This window comes from Telopea speciosissima, chromosome 3 (genome assembly GCF_018873765.1).
Source record: "Telopea speciosissima isolate NSW1024214 ecotype Mountain lineage chromosome 3, Tspe_v1, whole genome shotgun sequence".
NCBI classification, from domain to species: Eukaryota; Viridiplantae; Streptophyta; class Magnoliopsida; order Proteales; family Proteaceae; genus Telopea; species Telopea speciosissima.
The window spans coordinates 31,789,378-31,806,840 of NC_057918.1; the positions used below are offsets into that span (position 1 = coordinate 31,789,378).

Genomic DNA, 17,463 nt, shown 5'->3' on the forward strand with positions numbered 1-17,463 from the left:
TTCATGTTTTAGTGTTTTAAATTGAACCGGTCCAAAACTAGTTTGAACCAGTGGTTCAATTTAAGTGACTTGAGTCACCTTTCTTTTGTTTCCTTTCATTATAAGTTGGGTCCTCACCTCTCCACGAATTTGAGAGAGGTTGTGAAGTGTAATTAGAGTCGGCTAGGAGCTTTTACACTCCTAGGCTGATTAGGAATATGGCCCATGGCCACTATAAATAAAACAATTCGGTGAGGGATTATTCTCACCTCTGAATTTTTTTAAATCTGCTATTGCTGCTCTGCAACTATGTTTCTTCTTTGAAGAATTGCTTTTTGTTTGATCAAAGCTGGTGGGATTGGTGTTTGATCCAATCGACACCTTACAATGTGAAGCACGGGTGGTTCTTTTGAAGCTCTCCTTCAAGTTACTTGAAGATTTCTTTGAAGTTCAATCAAAGATCCAATTTTTATTCAAGTTACTTCAACAACAAACTGCTGCCAATAACTTTCTGCAACTATAAGTGAGTTGGAAGCATCCCCCATCCCCATACTTCTCCTAACCCTCTACAGTGCCAACCCTAGCATTCCCCCTTTTGTTTTTACTTTTCCCATACGCTAAATTTCCCCCAGACTTAATCAGCCATCAGAACTTCTTCAAACTTCAACCACAACACCCCCCCTGCCCATAAGGAAAACTCGAATTCCCTTGCTGCTCATTCCAACCACTGAAACCCTAATTCCCCCCATCTCAAATCAAAACCCAAACCCCTAATTTCTACCCAGCCCAAACCAACCGTCAGAACAGTCTACAAATCTGACCGATTATCCCTCATACCCTCCTAAGAAAACCATTTACGTTTGGTTAACTTCTGTCCAGCCAAACCATAGAAATCCACCTTTTCCTCTTTTAAAAAACCCAAAACCCTAACCCTAACCTTGCTGCCCATTCAAGTTCACACACTTCCATCCATCAAAACATCTCAGGACCTTCACTGATAGACTCCCCTAACTCAACTTGACATAACCCATACATCAAACCCTAACCCTAATTTAACAAAAAACCCTATTTTTGACCTAGTCAATTCACCTGTTCATAACAGATCCTGGTTGATTGGCTCGTAGTTCGTCTCCTACCAATCTAGGCCTACATTACGATGTTGTACTAAGAGTCTAGGACCCCTAGGATGGGCATAGGGGTGACATGTTGCTTTTATTATTGACTTCGATATATTTGACTCTTTGTAATAAACCAACATACTTGGTTTATAATTTAATGTTTATTTATTTCTAATGCGTATTTAAGTTATTTTACTTGAATTATATGTGTTCTAGTACTAAACATTGTGTGTAATAGGCCATATTAGAGAATGTATACAGTGTACACTACCAACCTAGGTCCGAAGTCAAATTACATTTTGGGTGTGATTTTTATAAATCAAAGGGTTCCAGTATGTTTAGAGGGCCTAAAATAGGGTTTCCTAGAAGTTTCATGACCTAATTTGGCCATTTGGCCCTCAAAAGCCATCTTCGAAACTTGATGGAAAAAGTGTACATGTTCCGACTGAAATTTGGGTTTTGTACCATCTCTTCACTTCCACTACTCCCCCTAAAGAGGTGGCATATGGGAAGAAAAAAAATGGTACAGACTCAAAGAAGGTGACATCTTTGAAGATAAGTTGCTTTCTTGAGGATGGATGGTAACACTTATAGCCTTTTGTAGGAGGAGCATAACAAAGAAAAATACATTTGAGAGCTTTAGGATTGAGTTTAGTACGAGCAGACTAATTAACATAAACATAGCATACACACACACACAAACACTTTGGGAGAAAGAGATAAAGCAGAAACACAGGAGGCAGGACTTCTAAAGGAGATCTAAAAACAAGAATACTAGAAGGCATACGATTCATCAGAAAGGTTGAAGCAAGGAAGGCCTCAAACCCAGAAGTCTTAGGGACATGGGTAACAAACAACAAGCTTCTAGTGATTTCAAATAAATGGCAGTTTTTCTGCTCAGCCACCACATTCTGTTGGGGTGTGTCCACACATGCAAGTTGATCGACTATCATTATTGGTGAAAAAATTTGGGAGCCCCAATACATATACTCTCCCTCTCTAGTAGAGCGGACAATCTTCAGTCTAGTATCAAACTGGGTGCAAACCATCTAGTAAAAATTTTTGAAAGCATCATCAATATCACATTTATGTTTCAACAATAAGACCCAATTAGTGCGGGAGTAGTCATCAACAAATGTAACAAAATAACAATGACCAAATAAATAAGAAGTGATGCATGAGCACTTCCATGGGTCAGCTCAAACCCGTTCGAGAACCAGGTCCAATTGATTTTTGGGTTCAGTAGGATATTATAGTTATTTATTAATTTAAATTTGTTATCTCGTAATCTTTTACTTTGAATGGGCTACATAGCGGTAGAGTCGTGGTAGAGTCAATTTAGGATTTTATTTCAGTTTTAGATTACAATTTGGAGTCTTTTATTTTTTCTTTAAATACAAGTTGTAATCATCGTTCCTAGCGGATTTAAAGAATGAATAGTTTAGTTGTGGTTTGAGAGCTGTGTGGTTTGTGCGAGCTTCTTCTCCCCCCCCCCCTTTTCTTCTTCTGTGTAATTCCCATCTCTTCTTCTTCCTTACCTGTTCTCTCTACTGTTATCCTTTTTCTACCGTGTACTGGTGGTATCTCTGATCTGAAACGAGGTTGCTGGAACTCTAGTTCTACAGCCCCAGATGATCGGATATTCTAGGAATTAGGTTGCCTTTCTAGTACAACTTGAACACCAGACTCCTACCCCAACAAGTTCCCATCGAAAGTTACAAATCTGGAACAATGGTACAAAGTACAAACAGTAGCTACTGCCAGACCCTCTTTTCAGAAACCTTTGTGCTTTGTGGGCTCCTGTTTTGGTTAACCGTAGCTTTGAATCAGTAGCGATCGGGATTGAGTGTCTTGCCTCAAAATTGAAAGGCCTTCGGGTTCCAGACCAAGGAGTTCTCCCTCCCAAACCGGGATTTGCTTTCCATTAGTTGCAGGTCATTCCAATGTTGAAGACGACTTTGGTTTCTTCCTCTTTGCTCGAGAGTCCTTTTTCTTTGGGTTTGTCATATTATATATCTCCACTTTCCCAACTTACCCCACCCCTTTAGCCTTTTATTCTTTTTAGTCCTTATTTTACTTTTGATTCCAAGATTGCTCTTTGCACTAATAACTCTACTTCCACCTATGTACAATTCTCTTGTTAGTTTGAGTTTCATCAAATTACGAAATTGCGATTAGTTGTGAACTTGATTGAGTTCTATTATCTACGTGAGCCCATAGCAAACCCAATACGGATTTTTTGTGACCTGGGTTCCGCATCAAGTAGTGGGAGCATATCCCCAAACATCAGACTGCACAATAGGAAAAGGAGTAATCCGATTACTATGGTAAGGATAGGGAGATCGACAATGTTTAGCAAACAGTTCACATTGAAATACATGGGAATTAGAAAGAGAAGAAAAAGAGGGATGTCCCAAACATTGATGGCAAAGAATCACAGTATCAGCAGTACCATTGTCACTATGCCGACAAACAAATGACTGGGCTTCTTGCAAAAAAGATGGCCTAGGGTCAAGAAGATAAAGCCCTTTCTCTTCATGTCCACTGCCAATAATCATCTTTGTCACCAAATCCTGAAAAAAGATAATGAGAGTGGAAAAAAGTGACACTACATTTTAAGGATTTGGTCAAGTGACTCACTGAGAGGAAGTTTGTGGCTATGTTTGGGACGTAGAGAACAGAGTCAAGAGATATAGAAGAGGTAACCTGTAAACAAGGTTTAAAATCTCGTTTCGGTCTGACCGAAATTTCGTCAAAATATGGTATTTTTTCTATGAGTTATGCTTGGCCATTTGTGGGTGTAAAATGCCGAAATGATCGAAATTTTCAAAATATTCGAAATATTGCATTTTCTCAATTCGAACTTGCGTTTTGTTTCAACTCGACCGAAATACTTGAAATATTCGAGATTTCAACCGAGACGAAACGAGTTTTTGAACTATGCCTGTACATTACCCCTAGCAGAGAGAGAGAGGAAAGGGAGTCATCAGCAATTCTAACCTTATCCCCACATGAGCAAACATAATATCAATCATAACAGTATAACACTGGAACATACCAGTCAAGTGATTAGTAGCTCCGGAATCAATGACCCAAGAGGAGAAATTGCAGAGATAATAGCCTGAAGAGCTGAGGCTGAAAATCTGACAAGGTTGTTGTAGGAGACTGATGGAAGGTTGTATTTGACTAAGCAAAACAACACACAATCTTACAGAGAACAATTTTTCCAGAATTAAAGAGACCTTAAATATCATAAAATGAGCTGGTCAGATTGGAGTGAAACTCGGGTCGAGTTCACCAAATAAACAGAGAATATGTTCTGAAAACTTGATTGTGATCAAATGGTCAGATTATCAAATTTAAGGCCAAGGGTAGAACTGGAATTTCACAAATTCAATATTAGGGTTGAACTAATACACCGATCATGCAATAAATATAATCTCAGCAATCAACCAACTCACAAGAATCAGAAATTGATTCAAAATTCAGATCAGAAATCAGTAGACTAACAACCCACGGGCAGAATTGGAAAACTTGAATTCCAGAAGATCTGCAGGTCAGATCCTGCTAGAACTAGAATTGAGAGTCTCCTACAGGGTAGAAGATTCGACCAAAACCTCAACAAGATCCAATGGTTGGATTCAAATTAATTAGCCATATACAGAGCTGGTTCAGGACAAATTGCAGAATCAGGATAATTTTTTTTAAGATCTGTGGCTCAGATCAGCCTAATACCCAGGCCGAGTGCCTCCATGGGTGAGGCCATGGAGGCTTCCAAAAGGTGGGCTCGATCTGATGGGCAGATCTTCTCGAATGAGAACTCGATTGGGCCTGAAATTTGTTCTAAAAAACAGAGCAACCACATGTCATCACAGTGCCTTGCCAGATGTAGATCATTATGAACAGAACATTGAGGAAGAACAACAGACTGAAGATGATTAATCTAACAACCAGACAGTAAACACAGCACAGAAAATTCAATGTAAGATAAGATTCAAACAGTACCTGAAAATTGCAGAGAAAACCGAAAGTAAGAGAGAAAGATAGATATATAGATATATAGCCAAGGCCTCCCACCAATCCGGATCAGAATCTAAATTGTCCAAGACCTCATACCCAGGGTTTCTCACCCAAAATTTCTGAATCGCGTAACTCCATGAAGAAACTCATCAAAATTTCATTAATTCTCAATCGTCTCCCCCTAGCCAATGGCTATTACAATTATTTAAAGAAAACTAAAAAAGCAGTCCTGCTTTATCTAGGAAAGCAAATCTTATTAGCTATTAAGGAAGCATAACATGACTGGACTGATGAGCTGAGATGATGAGGCTTCTCCCGCCACCTGCTCCGACGACCACCACCATCTCCACCACTGACATATCCAGCTGCTCCATCTCTACCAACTTACCCCCCTCTCCATCCATCACCCTCTCCCCCCCCCCCCCTCAACATCTTCAAAACCATCTTCTCCAGCTCCCCCACTATCTCCACCATCCCCACCACCACATCCAACACCACCCCCACCATCACCACCTTCACTGCCATCACCACCCCCACCACCACCGCCATCCCTGGACCAAATCCCTGGACCTCTCTTTTCCCAAATCCATCTTCATCCTCGAGCTCTGGCCTCCCCCTCCACTATGTCAAACCCTCCTCCGCAGATGGTTCACCCTTCGCACACTGCCCCAGCAATTTGCTCTCACCTGAAATTTCCAAATGGAAATCCTGCCTCCTGGGTCACTTCCTCGGCTCTAGACCCTCTTTCAACACTGTCAAGGCTTCCCTTTCTAAACAATGGGAAGCTCAAGGCTCCTTGGACATTTTCCTCCTCGACACGGGAGTCTTCGTCTTCAAGTTTTTCCCTAAGGATGCTAAGTCTCGAGCCCTGGAAGGTGCTACTTGGCTTGTTGGCTCCAAACCAATCTTCCTCCGACAGTGGGATCCCTACATCCAGCTCCACAAGGTTGACCTCAGCACCATTCCCTTGTGGATTACCCTCCCCGGTCTCCCTTTCAGTACTGGACTCAAGATTGTCTCAGCAGAATAGGATTAGTCTTGGGCCATCCCCTGTACTCTGATGCTCGCACTTGGAAAATGGACAGCCTCTCCTTTGCTCGGCTCTGTATTCATGTCCCTGCTGATCACCCTCCTCCATCCTCCATCACCATTACGAAAGACGACGGGTTCAGCTTCGAACAACCTGTCAAATTCGATTGGCTCCCTCCTCACTGTGTTCACTGCAAGATTTTTGGTCATCATTCCTGTGACTGTTCCGGCAAAGCTTCAACCGTAACTCCTAAAGATGCTCTGGCTCCCTCAACGACTCCATCTAATCCGGCTGCTCCTTCGTCTCTATCAGGCCCGACGTGCTGTCCTGTTGATCCTGCTAGCTCAAGAGACCCTTCGGATCTTGCTTCCCCTATTACTGGTCGCCTACCTGGGACCTCTCGAGAGTCTACTCCTCGGCCATCTAACTTCTCTAGAACTCCTAGCAGAGGTCGTGCCAAAGTTTGCCACCCCCACAGACGTCGCCATCGAGACTTACCAGCTTCTAGGTCTCCTACTCGTAGAGAGAACACCTCGGGTCTTGGGCCTGAAAATACGCTGACCTCATGCGCTGCAGCAAATGATCAAGTTTTCCCTGCAGCAGAGCTCCTTGGTGCCCCCAATGGTTCATCAGCCCCCCTCACGACGAATTCAACATCCACTTTTCCCCTGAGCTACCTGCAGAACAGATTGAGCAGAGCCGGGTACACCAATATGGCATCTGAAACCCCTGGGTGTTCCTCTTCAAACCCTGATGCATCGAAGATTTCGGCCCTGCCTTCGCAGACTTCCTCTGTCGCAGATCAGTCCATGGTTCAGACCCTCAGAAGCTCCTCTCTCGATGGCAGTCTCGCTTCTTTGCAGAGTCGAACATTTGAGCCCTTTCACCCTTTTTCTCTTGAAAACCCCCTTTTGTCGTTGTCTAGACACATGCTCCCCCCTCCTACCTACCCCCTAGTCCCACCTCTTATCCTATTCCCAGTTTACCCTTGCCCATTTTAAACAAAACCCCCCTAATCCTAACCCGGTCCAACCTTTAACCAAACTGTCCTCTTTAAACCTTCACCCATCCTTTTTCAATTACAATCTCCCCATTCTACCCCCTCCAACCCACTTATACCAAAACACTTCCCTAAACCTTGACCCTTCCACCTCTCCTCCCCTAAACCGACCCACTTATCCCCTAACCCGACCCATTGCCTGATCAACCTCCACCAACCCAACCCCCACACCCAACACCGAACCTGTTCCCCCCCTCTCACCATGCTCTAACCACTTCTCTTCATCCCTCCCCCCCTTCTCTCCCCTTGCCTTGTTCGTTGAGCATCCCTTTCCCCACCCCCTTGGCCTCCCCTATTGGAACCGGCAGCTTCCTTGCCGCTACTATTATTGCCCGTCATCACCCAACCATTGCTTACTTCCGTAGGAGGTATAGGAGGGTCCATCCTAGGACTTCGATGCCCTACACCCTTTAGTTCTCCATGTCTGCTGGATTCATCTGGAATGTCAAGGGTCTTAACTCCCTGGCCAAGCATCATGACATTAGAGCCCTCATCAAATCTTCTCATTCCTCCTTCTGTGCTCTCCTGGAAACTCATGTCCTACACGAAAATGCCTCTCGCATTGCGGCATCGATTGGCCCTTCTTGGTCTTTCCTTTCCAACTACAACCATTCTCGTAATGGGCGTATTTGGATCCCTTGGGACCCATCTAAGATTAACATCTCTGTCTCCCACTCCTCCCCCCAGCTTTTACATCTCCTCCTCTCTTTACTTAATTCCCCCTTTTCCTTTTACATCACAGTGGTTTATGCCTTCAACTGGGCTGCTGACCGTATCTCCCTTTGGGATGATTTGGCTCTCATCAAAGACAGGACAGGATCCTTCCCCTGGGGGTTGGGGGAGATTTCAATGTTGTTTGATCCCAATCTGAGAAAATTGGAGGTCGACCCCTTGATACCCTCTCCGTTAATGCCTTCAACGATTGTATTGAGGACATTGGTCTTGATGACCTTCGATGGTCAGGATCCCCCCTCACCTGGTACAATCGTAGAGGGGGCACTAACGGACTACTTGCAAACTGGACCGCTTCCTCATGAATGAAGCCTGGATTTCCACCTTTCCTAACTCCCCTGCTAACTTCGTCCTCCAAAGCCTGTCCAACCACAGCCCTTGCCATCTCCTTATTCAACAATATTACTCCTTCGGCCCAAAGCCTTTTAAGTTCATTTTCATGTCGAGCTCCCATACCCTATTCCTCCCCACCATTCTTAAAGCTTGGAGCTCTTCCGTCCCTTTCCCCTCCCTCCCTCTCATTGCCTTTGCCAAAAAAACTCCGTCTCACCAAATCTGCCCTCAAAACCTAGAACTCTGCCACCTTTGGCAATATCCCCTCCCAGGTCTTCTCTTGCCGATCCGACCTTGCCTCTGTGCAATCCCGTCTTCAATCAGATCCGATTGACCCTTTGTTGGTTGAGGAAGAGAGAAAACTTTATAAAGAGCTCTCTTTCTCTCGCCAATTTAGAAGAAAGCTTTCCCCGCAAGAAATCCCGTATTAAAAGGATGGAGCTTGGTGACTCTGACACGACTTTCTTTCACCATTTTTTAAAAGCCAGGTTAAGCTCCAACTCCATCACTTCGCTCATTGCTCGGGATGGATCCCCGCTTTCCTCTGTCCTCGATATTAAATCCGAGGCTCTCCTTTTATTCCTCCCTTTTTAACCCTTCCCTCCCCCTTCCTCTCCCCTCCCCCCAGCCTCATTATCAAATTTGTCCCCTCCTCTCTGGCTAGTTCACTCCTAGCCATCCCTTTTGATGAGGAGATTACCAAGGCTATCTTGTCCCATAAATCCAATAAGGCCCTTGGCCCAGATGGTTTAAGCATGGGTATTTTCCTTAGTTGCTGGGACCATATTAAAGGAGATTTCATCAAAGCTGTCCGCAGCTTCTTCTTTAACCCCAGCCAACTTGCCCAGGTCAATCAAACTTTTCTTTGCCTCATCCCTTAAAAAGATGGAGCCTCCTCCCTGTTTGATTTCAGACCTCTCTCTCTTTACAATCTCCTTTACAAGTTCACTGCAAAGTCTTGGCAAACCGAATCCAGCTTGTCATCCCATCCCTGGTCAATCCCAACCAATCTGCCTTCATCTCTGGCAGAAGCATTGCGGATAACATCATCCTCTGCTCTGAAAATGTGTGTGGCTACGACCGTAAGTTCCACTCTCCCGCTGCCCTTATGAAGATTGACCTTCACAAAGCTTCTGATTCCCTCAGATGGGACTTCATCTGCGATGAGCTCTCCCAAATGGGCTTTCCCCCTGCCTTCATCCGTTGGATTCTGGCTTGTATCTACTCTCCCTCCTTCTCTGTTATCGTCAACAGTTCCCCCGCTGGCTTTTTCCACTCTTAAGTTAGGATTCGCCACGGCTGCCCTCTCTCTCCTTTTCTTCTCTCTGGCCCTAGAAGTCCTTTCGAGGAGCATCCAAGCCAAACCCGACCTTCACCTTATTTCCCCATTCCCAAATGCAAACACCTAAACCTCACCCACCTGGCCTTTTCAGCCGATCTTATGATCTTCTCCAAAGCCTCCCCCTCTTCCATCATGTCTTCCCTTCACCTCTTCGAAAGTCTCTCTGGTCTTCGTATCAACCTCCTTAAATCCAAACTCTTCCTCTCTGGTGTCTCGAATTCCAACAAGGAAGCCCTCCTCTGCCTTACGGGCTTCTCCTTAGGCTCCCTCCCAGTGAAATACCCGGGCCTTCCCCTTATCCCTGCTAGGCTCTCCAATCACCATTGCACCCCCATGCTTGACAATATCCGCAAGCGTCTTCAGCTCTGGAAAGGTAAACTTTTTTCCTACGCGGGTAGGCTTGAATGCATTAGATTGGTCCTCCAATCTTCCTATATTTATTGGTGTGGAATATTTGGCCTTCATAAAACCACCATCAAAGCAATGGACACCCTATTTTGTGCTTTCCTCTGGAAAGGGAAGGAAACCTCCAAATTCCTTCATCCTCTCACTGGAAATCCATCTGCCTTCCCAAATCTGAAGGAGGCCTTGGCATTCGCCGTATCCATGACTCTAGTACTGCGAGAATCCTAAAGCTTATTTGGAAAATCTCTTCCAAACATGACTCCATTTAGGTTCATTGGGTTTACACCCATCTCCTCAAAAATGGCTCCATTTGGACCATCTCCCTCCCTTCGGATTCCTCCTGGGTCTGGCGTAAGATCCTCCTCCTTCGTCCTTTGGCACTTAGAGCCACTTCCTCTACTATTGTTGATAGGTCTTCCACCTCTCTCTGGCTTGACCACTGGCACCCCAATGGAGTCCTCTATAACTACTTTGGGGGTAGAGCAATCTACTCCTCTGGCATTCCCAAGTCAGCCCCCTTTCCTCCATCATCTCCTTTGGATCTTGGACCCTCCATCCCCCCTCCCCCTCATCCTATCCCAGATCTGGAATTCCCTTTCCACCCCCCTAGCTCTTGCGGACAAGGTTATTTGGCTCCCCTCCACAAACGGCCTTTTTAGCTTTAGTTCGCCTGGAACCTTGTTAGGAACCAAGCCCCCACTGTCCTTTGGCACAAGATTGTTTGGTTCAGAGGTCACATCCCTCGCCATAGCTTCCTGGCCTGGAGAACCCTTACCCTTTGCCTTCCAACCCAAGCCTTCCTCCTCCACCAAAGAATCCATGTCCCCCCTTCTTGTGTCTTCTGTTGGAATGGTTCCGAAGACATTGACCACCTCTTCTTTGCTTGCCTATTTTCCTCTACCATCTAGAAAAAAAAACCCTCTCGTTTATTTGGCCTCGCAACAGGAGACCCCTCCCTTTCGCTCGAGAATGGCTCTGGCTGGACATGACTTACCCTGGTTGCTCTATCTGCAACACTATTGGCAAGCTTGTGTTTGGCGCTGCCCTTTACCACATTTGGATGGAGAGGAACCTTAGGAGATGGACCTCCAACTCTCGTTCCTTTGACTTGATTTGGAAAGCCATCTTTTCGGATGTCTCCTCTAAGATTAGCCTTTTACCGCTTAAGACCTTTTTGGATTCCCTAAGGAACAGGCATATTGTTGTTTCCTGGGGCTTACATATTGCTCTTTTGCGGCCCCATACCCCCCCTAGCTGGGTTTGGGGTCTGTTTCTTCTTCCCCCCCCCCCTCTCCTTTGTATATCCCCCCCCCCCTTTTTCCCTCACCCCCCTCGGGCTTTGGTAATAGATTTTTATTCACCAAAAAAAAAGGAAGCATAACATAAAAAGGAAACTAATTCTAAACAAACTAAAGCTGGACGATACATATTAGTCTTCAGCTTAATCTTGATCTCTCCAACTGGCCATGGCCCCCACTCAAACTGATCAGCATCAATAGCCAATAACTCCCCCAAATATGCTGCTCGATCTCATGTTGTATGGGCAGAACTGCTGACTTATGGGTTTGCATAGATACAGAATATGGGTCAGGTACATACTGATTCGATGGGCCTTAAGCAACCCCTAATATGGGCCAGATATTGGCTTGCTATTCAGCCCATTCGATGTGCCACTACTACATCAGAGAAGGGTTGCCCAACTGTATCATAACCCATCAAAAAGCTGCAAGATCTTCTCTTGTGAGGGAATAGTTGTCTGGCAATGGTCAGAAGTAGAACTATGCCTCATGGGCTTGGTTCCTGCCATCACAGCGTTAGCTCTTGCTCCCCTTCTCCTGCCATCTCGTATACCAACAGGTGCCAATCTAAGACGACATCAGTGAGGATCCCAGCAGGTTTCCATAGTGTGCCTGGGTTTGCCACAGTGTTCACTTCTGAGTATATCTCTGTCATCCCCAAGGCTTAGACCTTGGCCTCTTCCCCTATCACACCAGCTCCTCTGTGAGCCATAGGCAAGAGCAGATCTCTCCAGGGATGGGGCAGTTTCTATAGCTACCCTTCTGGTTTCTTCACTTTGCAAATAACCACACACTTCATCCAAAGATGGAAGAGGTGCTTTACACAAAATTTGCACCCAGATTGGTTCATATTCTGGGTTCAACCCACCAAGGAGAATCAACACACTCCTTCTCAAAGGTTTTATAAACCTTGACCTCATCCACAGGATTGGACAACTGAAGGTCTCTATAGTGACCATAATCTTCCCAGAGTCCAACAATTGTGTTAAAATACTCAGTCCTATATCTTCCTGCTTCATTCTGATAATCTTCTGGAGGAGTTGGTAAACAGTGGCTGAGTCACCCACTCGGTCAAAAGCCTTATCCCAAATATTCTTAGTTGTCTCCTGCATAAACCTCCTACCAATCTCAAGTTTCATAAAGAAAATTAACCACGTCATAACGTTTATGGATCACTTGAAAAAGCCAGATTATACCAGTGATGTAACCCAACTTCCCACGACAAGGTTAACACTACTTGGACCACCAGTTGATGCTTTCATGGGGCCACTAACCGCCAACATAGTATGAGGACACACACGGGGCACCAGTTGGATACCCAAACCAGATGGGGAGTACCCACTCTACCCAGAAGCTCCTTCCCAACACCCCAACAATGATTCTGACCAGCAAAAAAGTCAAAAAACTTGAATGAAAATCAAGTTGTAGACAAATGTGGAACCACCTTTGCAGCAAGGGTATTGAGGACTTGAAAGAGAGCCCTAGGGCGATTCCATTGGGCTGAGTCCCACCTCCACCTGATGTCTAATGAGATAGAAAAACGATGTTGAACCAAAGATTTGGCAGTACCCCTGTTTTTCTTCTTGTTCATCAATCTGTCTTCGTGGCTCCAAATCTTCATTATCAAGTCTTCTAGATGATGGATGGACAATTAATCGACTCTTCTTACATGATGCAGCCTACATTGCCCATCAAATACATGAAAATTTTGTGAGTTTACCCTACACAGCCTTCAATTACAGAATTGAGCACCAAATGAATTTTCAGGGTGGAATTACATGTTTTAACCTCCATAAGAGCAAAAGAGTTATGCAGCCTGACAAACTTCATTAACTTCCATCGACACTATAAGCCACCATAAATTAAATGCAGAAAGTAAAAAGATGTGGAGAAAATAAAGAAATAAAAAATAGACTCCCATTACCATTTTCCTTTTTGCACCTCCCTCAGCCACAAACGAGCACATCACACTAAAGAGTGGAAAGTGGAATTAATCCCAGGTCAGTGGAACAATGCCCAACCTTAAATACATAGTTGTCATGGAGTCTAGGTGACCCAAAGCATTGGAGGAGGCCTGGATGCAAGGCGTCCAAGGCACCTGGACGCCTAGGCAACGCCTTGACAACTATGCTTAAATGTTATACCCCCTCCCACCCTCTAGCCTCTAGGCTCTTCAAAAAATGTAGTTTCACTACAACCATGTAATGACAAATCGTAGAACTCAACTTCTTTTATTAACCTCACATCAAGGTTTTAGAAAATATAAGAAAGAAGCATGAACCATAAAGTTTCACCACTTCACTAAATGGTAACTTCCCCGTCACCTGGACACTTCATGTACTCCTCGATTACCTGTGTCAACACAACACAACATGGGTAAGGGTATGGCATATGTGTCCAGTACCACCCAAAAATCAGTTGGAAATGGCTGCGAAGAAGAGGAAGATTAACCCACTTCTTTTGACAAGTTTATTCTTTTTTCAACACGTTAACCTCCTTTCTGACACATTTTAGCTGAGTTCTCGTACCCATACAGCCATACCCCATTTTGGACAAACATCTGACCATCCTTCTGGGGATAGGTGGATCCAACTCCTCAACATATACCTGATACCAATGACCAATTCCCATATCCAAACCCGTGCAGAACTAGAGAATTCCTAAACACTCTATGGCCTGAATTCTTGATTCCATACAGTCAGCAATATATTGAGTCAAAGAACCCAAAAAAAGGAAACAGAGGTCAAGAGACAAAAATAATGGTAGTTAATCATTTCAAAGATGCCAAGCATGAAAGATCAGTCATTCAACAAGCTAATCAACACCATTCAACTCCATGGGAGAGTCAACTCAAAAGTCAATAATGAGATGAACTACTGAATTTGAAACAAAGACCAGTAAAAAGTGGTACCACGGATGACCTTACATAATTGTACTATGACATCTGGAAATAGAATGAAAGCTCTATACTTTCTAATTCCAGCACATGATTCAACGTGTCCGCAGAGACATAATAATGTCAATATGCAGAAAAGATTACAGGATGCGTCATATTCAGTGAGGAAAGAAAGATATGATATATTTATTGCTTAAAATGTGCAAGCTTACTTCTACAGTCATTCACCAATTGAATAATCAAAAACAGAATTTTCTTCTGCAGACAAAGAATAGTTGCAAGTTGCAACCTCAAGAAGACTAAAACCCACACACCAATGGAAGTCAGTTATCAATATGTAGCTTCCAAAAGAAAATAGTGTTAGCATTTCAAGACCACAAAGCATGTAACAATGCCATTATAAAGTTAAAATTAAAAAATAAACATAAAACATTTTTTATGGTTAAAGATGTATTACCTTTACCAAATAGGTACCACAAAAGAGACCAAGAAGCTGCCTCATCAAGTAATAGGCGGGCCTTCTGTCTCATCAATTTATCCTCCACAACCCGATGCCTCCCATTAGACCCATACCTATAAAAATAATGCACAGATTGCTGTCACATAATTATTAAAGGGTGACAATGTCATCTCATTTCAATATGATGTGTACAACAAAAGCATGCACAAATCACACCAGCTGAGAGTTCCATTGTTCTCAGCAATTTTTCAAATCAGCAATCATATTAAATTGCATCCTCTCTGACAGTCTGACCTCATGATGGCAAGGGCCAAGTATAACTGTAACCAAGAACAATTGGAACTACCCATTGTAATGTTAGACAGCCATTTTTGCACATTAACAAACCAACACTAACAAAAAAGAAAATACAGGAAAATTTATTCATATAAAATCTCTTAGCTGCGTACAAGATTCTACGTTTTCTAAATCAAGCTGAAATAAATTTTATATTAATTCACATATCAGAGACATGCTAAAATTATTAACTTGAAGAAGTTAATTTTCACAGAGTACACCCTTTATCAACCCCACCCCCCTCCTAAAAAAACACATTGGTTAAAAATCCTTGAAATCATGAGAGTACAAGATGACTTCCCAAACATTTCTGAAATCATAGAGGCCTCTGGAGTTAGTGAAAGCCCAAAGATCTCTGAAATTAGATAGCAACCTTCCAAACATCCCTATCAAAACAAAAAATGCATACATTGCCCAATGGGACTAACAAATGGTGTGAAATTCACCTGATTTCATTATTTTACAATAATTGGCATACCCTCTTTTTAACTTATAGCATCCAATTGCTCAATCATTTGCAATCTTTGTCCTTCCTTGACCCATTTCGTTACTCAAATCTGCCAATACATGACCGATTAATGTTTGGATAAAAATTCTTTCCACCGTCATCCTATTTAGAGGACTCAAAGAAATACCTCGGATGGTGGCACAATCTGTTCTACGGACAACAATGTGTTGACTATTTCAACAAGCCTGCACGTGAGGAATCCAGCATCTGATGTTCGTCACCATTGTAGATAATATTTGATGCAGTTCAAAAAGCCCAAGAACATGTGATGCAGGACGATGGGGCTTGAAGAGGGGCCACAACAGCCAGTCCTGCTCCTATTGAGCCAGCCCAATTTTGGCCCCCATATGGGCAGCCATGGGACAAGCGTGGCCAGCATTAATGAGCCTGGCGGTTTGAGATTTCAAGCCCAACTAATGGACCAGGTTGGGCCCATGAAGAGACCCTTAATTGGCCTGGGTGGGAGGTTTTAAGAAGATTTATTTTTTCTTTGCTTCTATTTTGAAGTAGCTATTCAGTTTCTAATTTTGATGTAAATAGAAGTTAGGAAGTATGCTACACTAGTTTCTATTTTTAATTAGATTGATATCTTGTAAAGAATCTTCCCTCCATGCAAGCGAGTTTTGAGACTATTAATAAAAATAGGGGCTGGATGCACTACAGCCCCCACAATTTAAAGTTTTGAAAAAAAAAAAAAAAAGCTTTTGCTTTGTTGCTGTGAGATTCAGCTATGGTGAGAGAGTGACCAAGGCCATAGGTGAGAAGCCTTGGACAACCCCTCCCCCCTTCTTCTTCTTCTTCTTCTTCTTCTTCCCTTTCCTACCCTACTTTCTTCTTTCGGTTTTTAATTTATTTTGTGCAACTGTGCTACTGTTTGGAGATTACCGAGACACCTTTGAAGGCTTTGGGATGTACTGTTGATGCTCCATAATCAGTCCATCGAGTTCCATCAGAGGTTTGAAGATTGGAGACTTATCTCTACCCTGCGGCATCTTCTAATCCTAGAGATTCTTGCAGAAAATTCAAGCTGATGTATTTCTTAATCCAACCATCAATCGAAGTCCTCTTTCTCATATGCTGTTGACCATCACCCTACCTCCCTTTGAGGCTTCGATTGTGGTTTCAGATCCATCCAATGGTTAGAAATCCCTGTGTCAGTAAGCTATCAAATGAATAGAACCAAATCCCAGTCGAAACTGACCAAAACCTCTGAGTTGTCTCGGTTTCAAGCCTGGCCGAAACGAAACACAGTATCAAAAGCCATGGTCAAAACCCAAGTGTCGACCCTGGGTTTCAACCCAGAGAGGACCAGGGTCGAAACCTCTAAATGAGATCCGGCACATCTCGGTTTCAGGCCTGACCGAAACTGGCCTTGAAACCAAGATTTAGAACCTGTCTAAATCGGAGTTTGAGTTTCTAATTTTGATTCCTAGCCATTAATTTCAATCTAGTCATCATCTGTGTCTGGAATTTTAAAGTGCTCAAAGCATCCTTATTCCTACCCTCGACAGAGATTTGAGGCCCACCAGTGGGGCCTTGGGATATTACTGCTATCTTTCCGTATTTACTATTTTAGGTTCTAATCTGTAACCTCAGTTCTGACTATGTGTTGTTACCGAGAGTATGGGGGTTTCATATTGGGATTATTGGCTACTGTTCACATCAGTTTGACAGCATATTGTCCTAGGGATCAAGGGTTCTACCTAGTTTCTAAGTTTGAGGCCTTTGGGCAGCAAGCTGCCTTTCACAGGGACCTAGTGTTTAATGTCCATTCTGTCCCTGAACTGTGACCAAGCTTTGTGATTTGAATACTAGTGTTAACCCATGTTGCTGAACTAATTATTGGATTTGTTATAACCCTACTGTTGCTGTTAGTTAACGGTTGACATGCTTTCCTACAGTACCTTCGATCCTATTGTTGGATTGGTAGTCTTGCTTGTTTAGTG

At 43.5% G+C, this 17,463-nt stretch overlaps 1 protein-coding gene across 1 annotated transcript in view; it reads right to left on the reverse strand.

Moving 5' to 3' along the window:
* LOC122655638 (nuclear pore complex protein NUP107) overlaps positions 1 to 17,463 on the reverse strand; it is a 118,700-nt gene that overhangs the window by 78,956 nt on the left and 22,281 nt on the right. Inside the window, exon 4 of the mRNA XM_043849890.1 lies at positions 14,671 to 14,786. Within this exon, the coding sequence (XP_043705825.1) occupies positions 14,671 to 14,786 (116 nt within the window). The remainder of the gene's footprint in view (positions 1 to 14,670; positions 14,787 to 17,463) is intronic.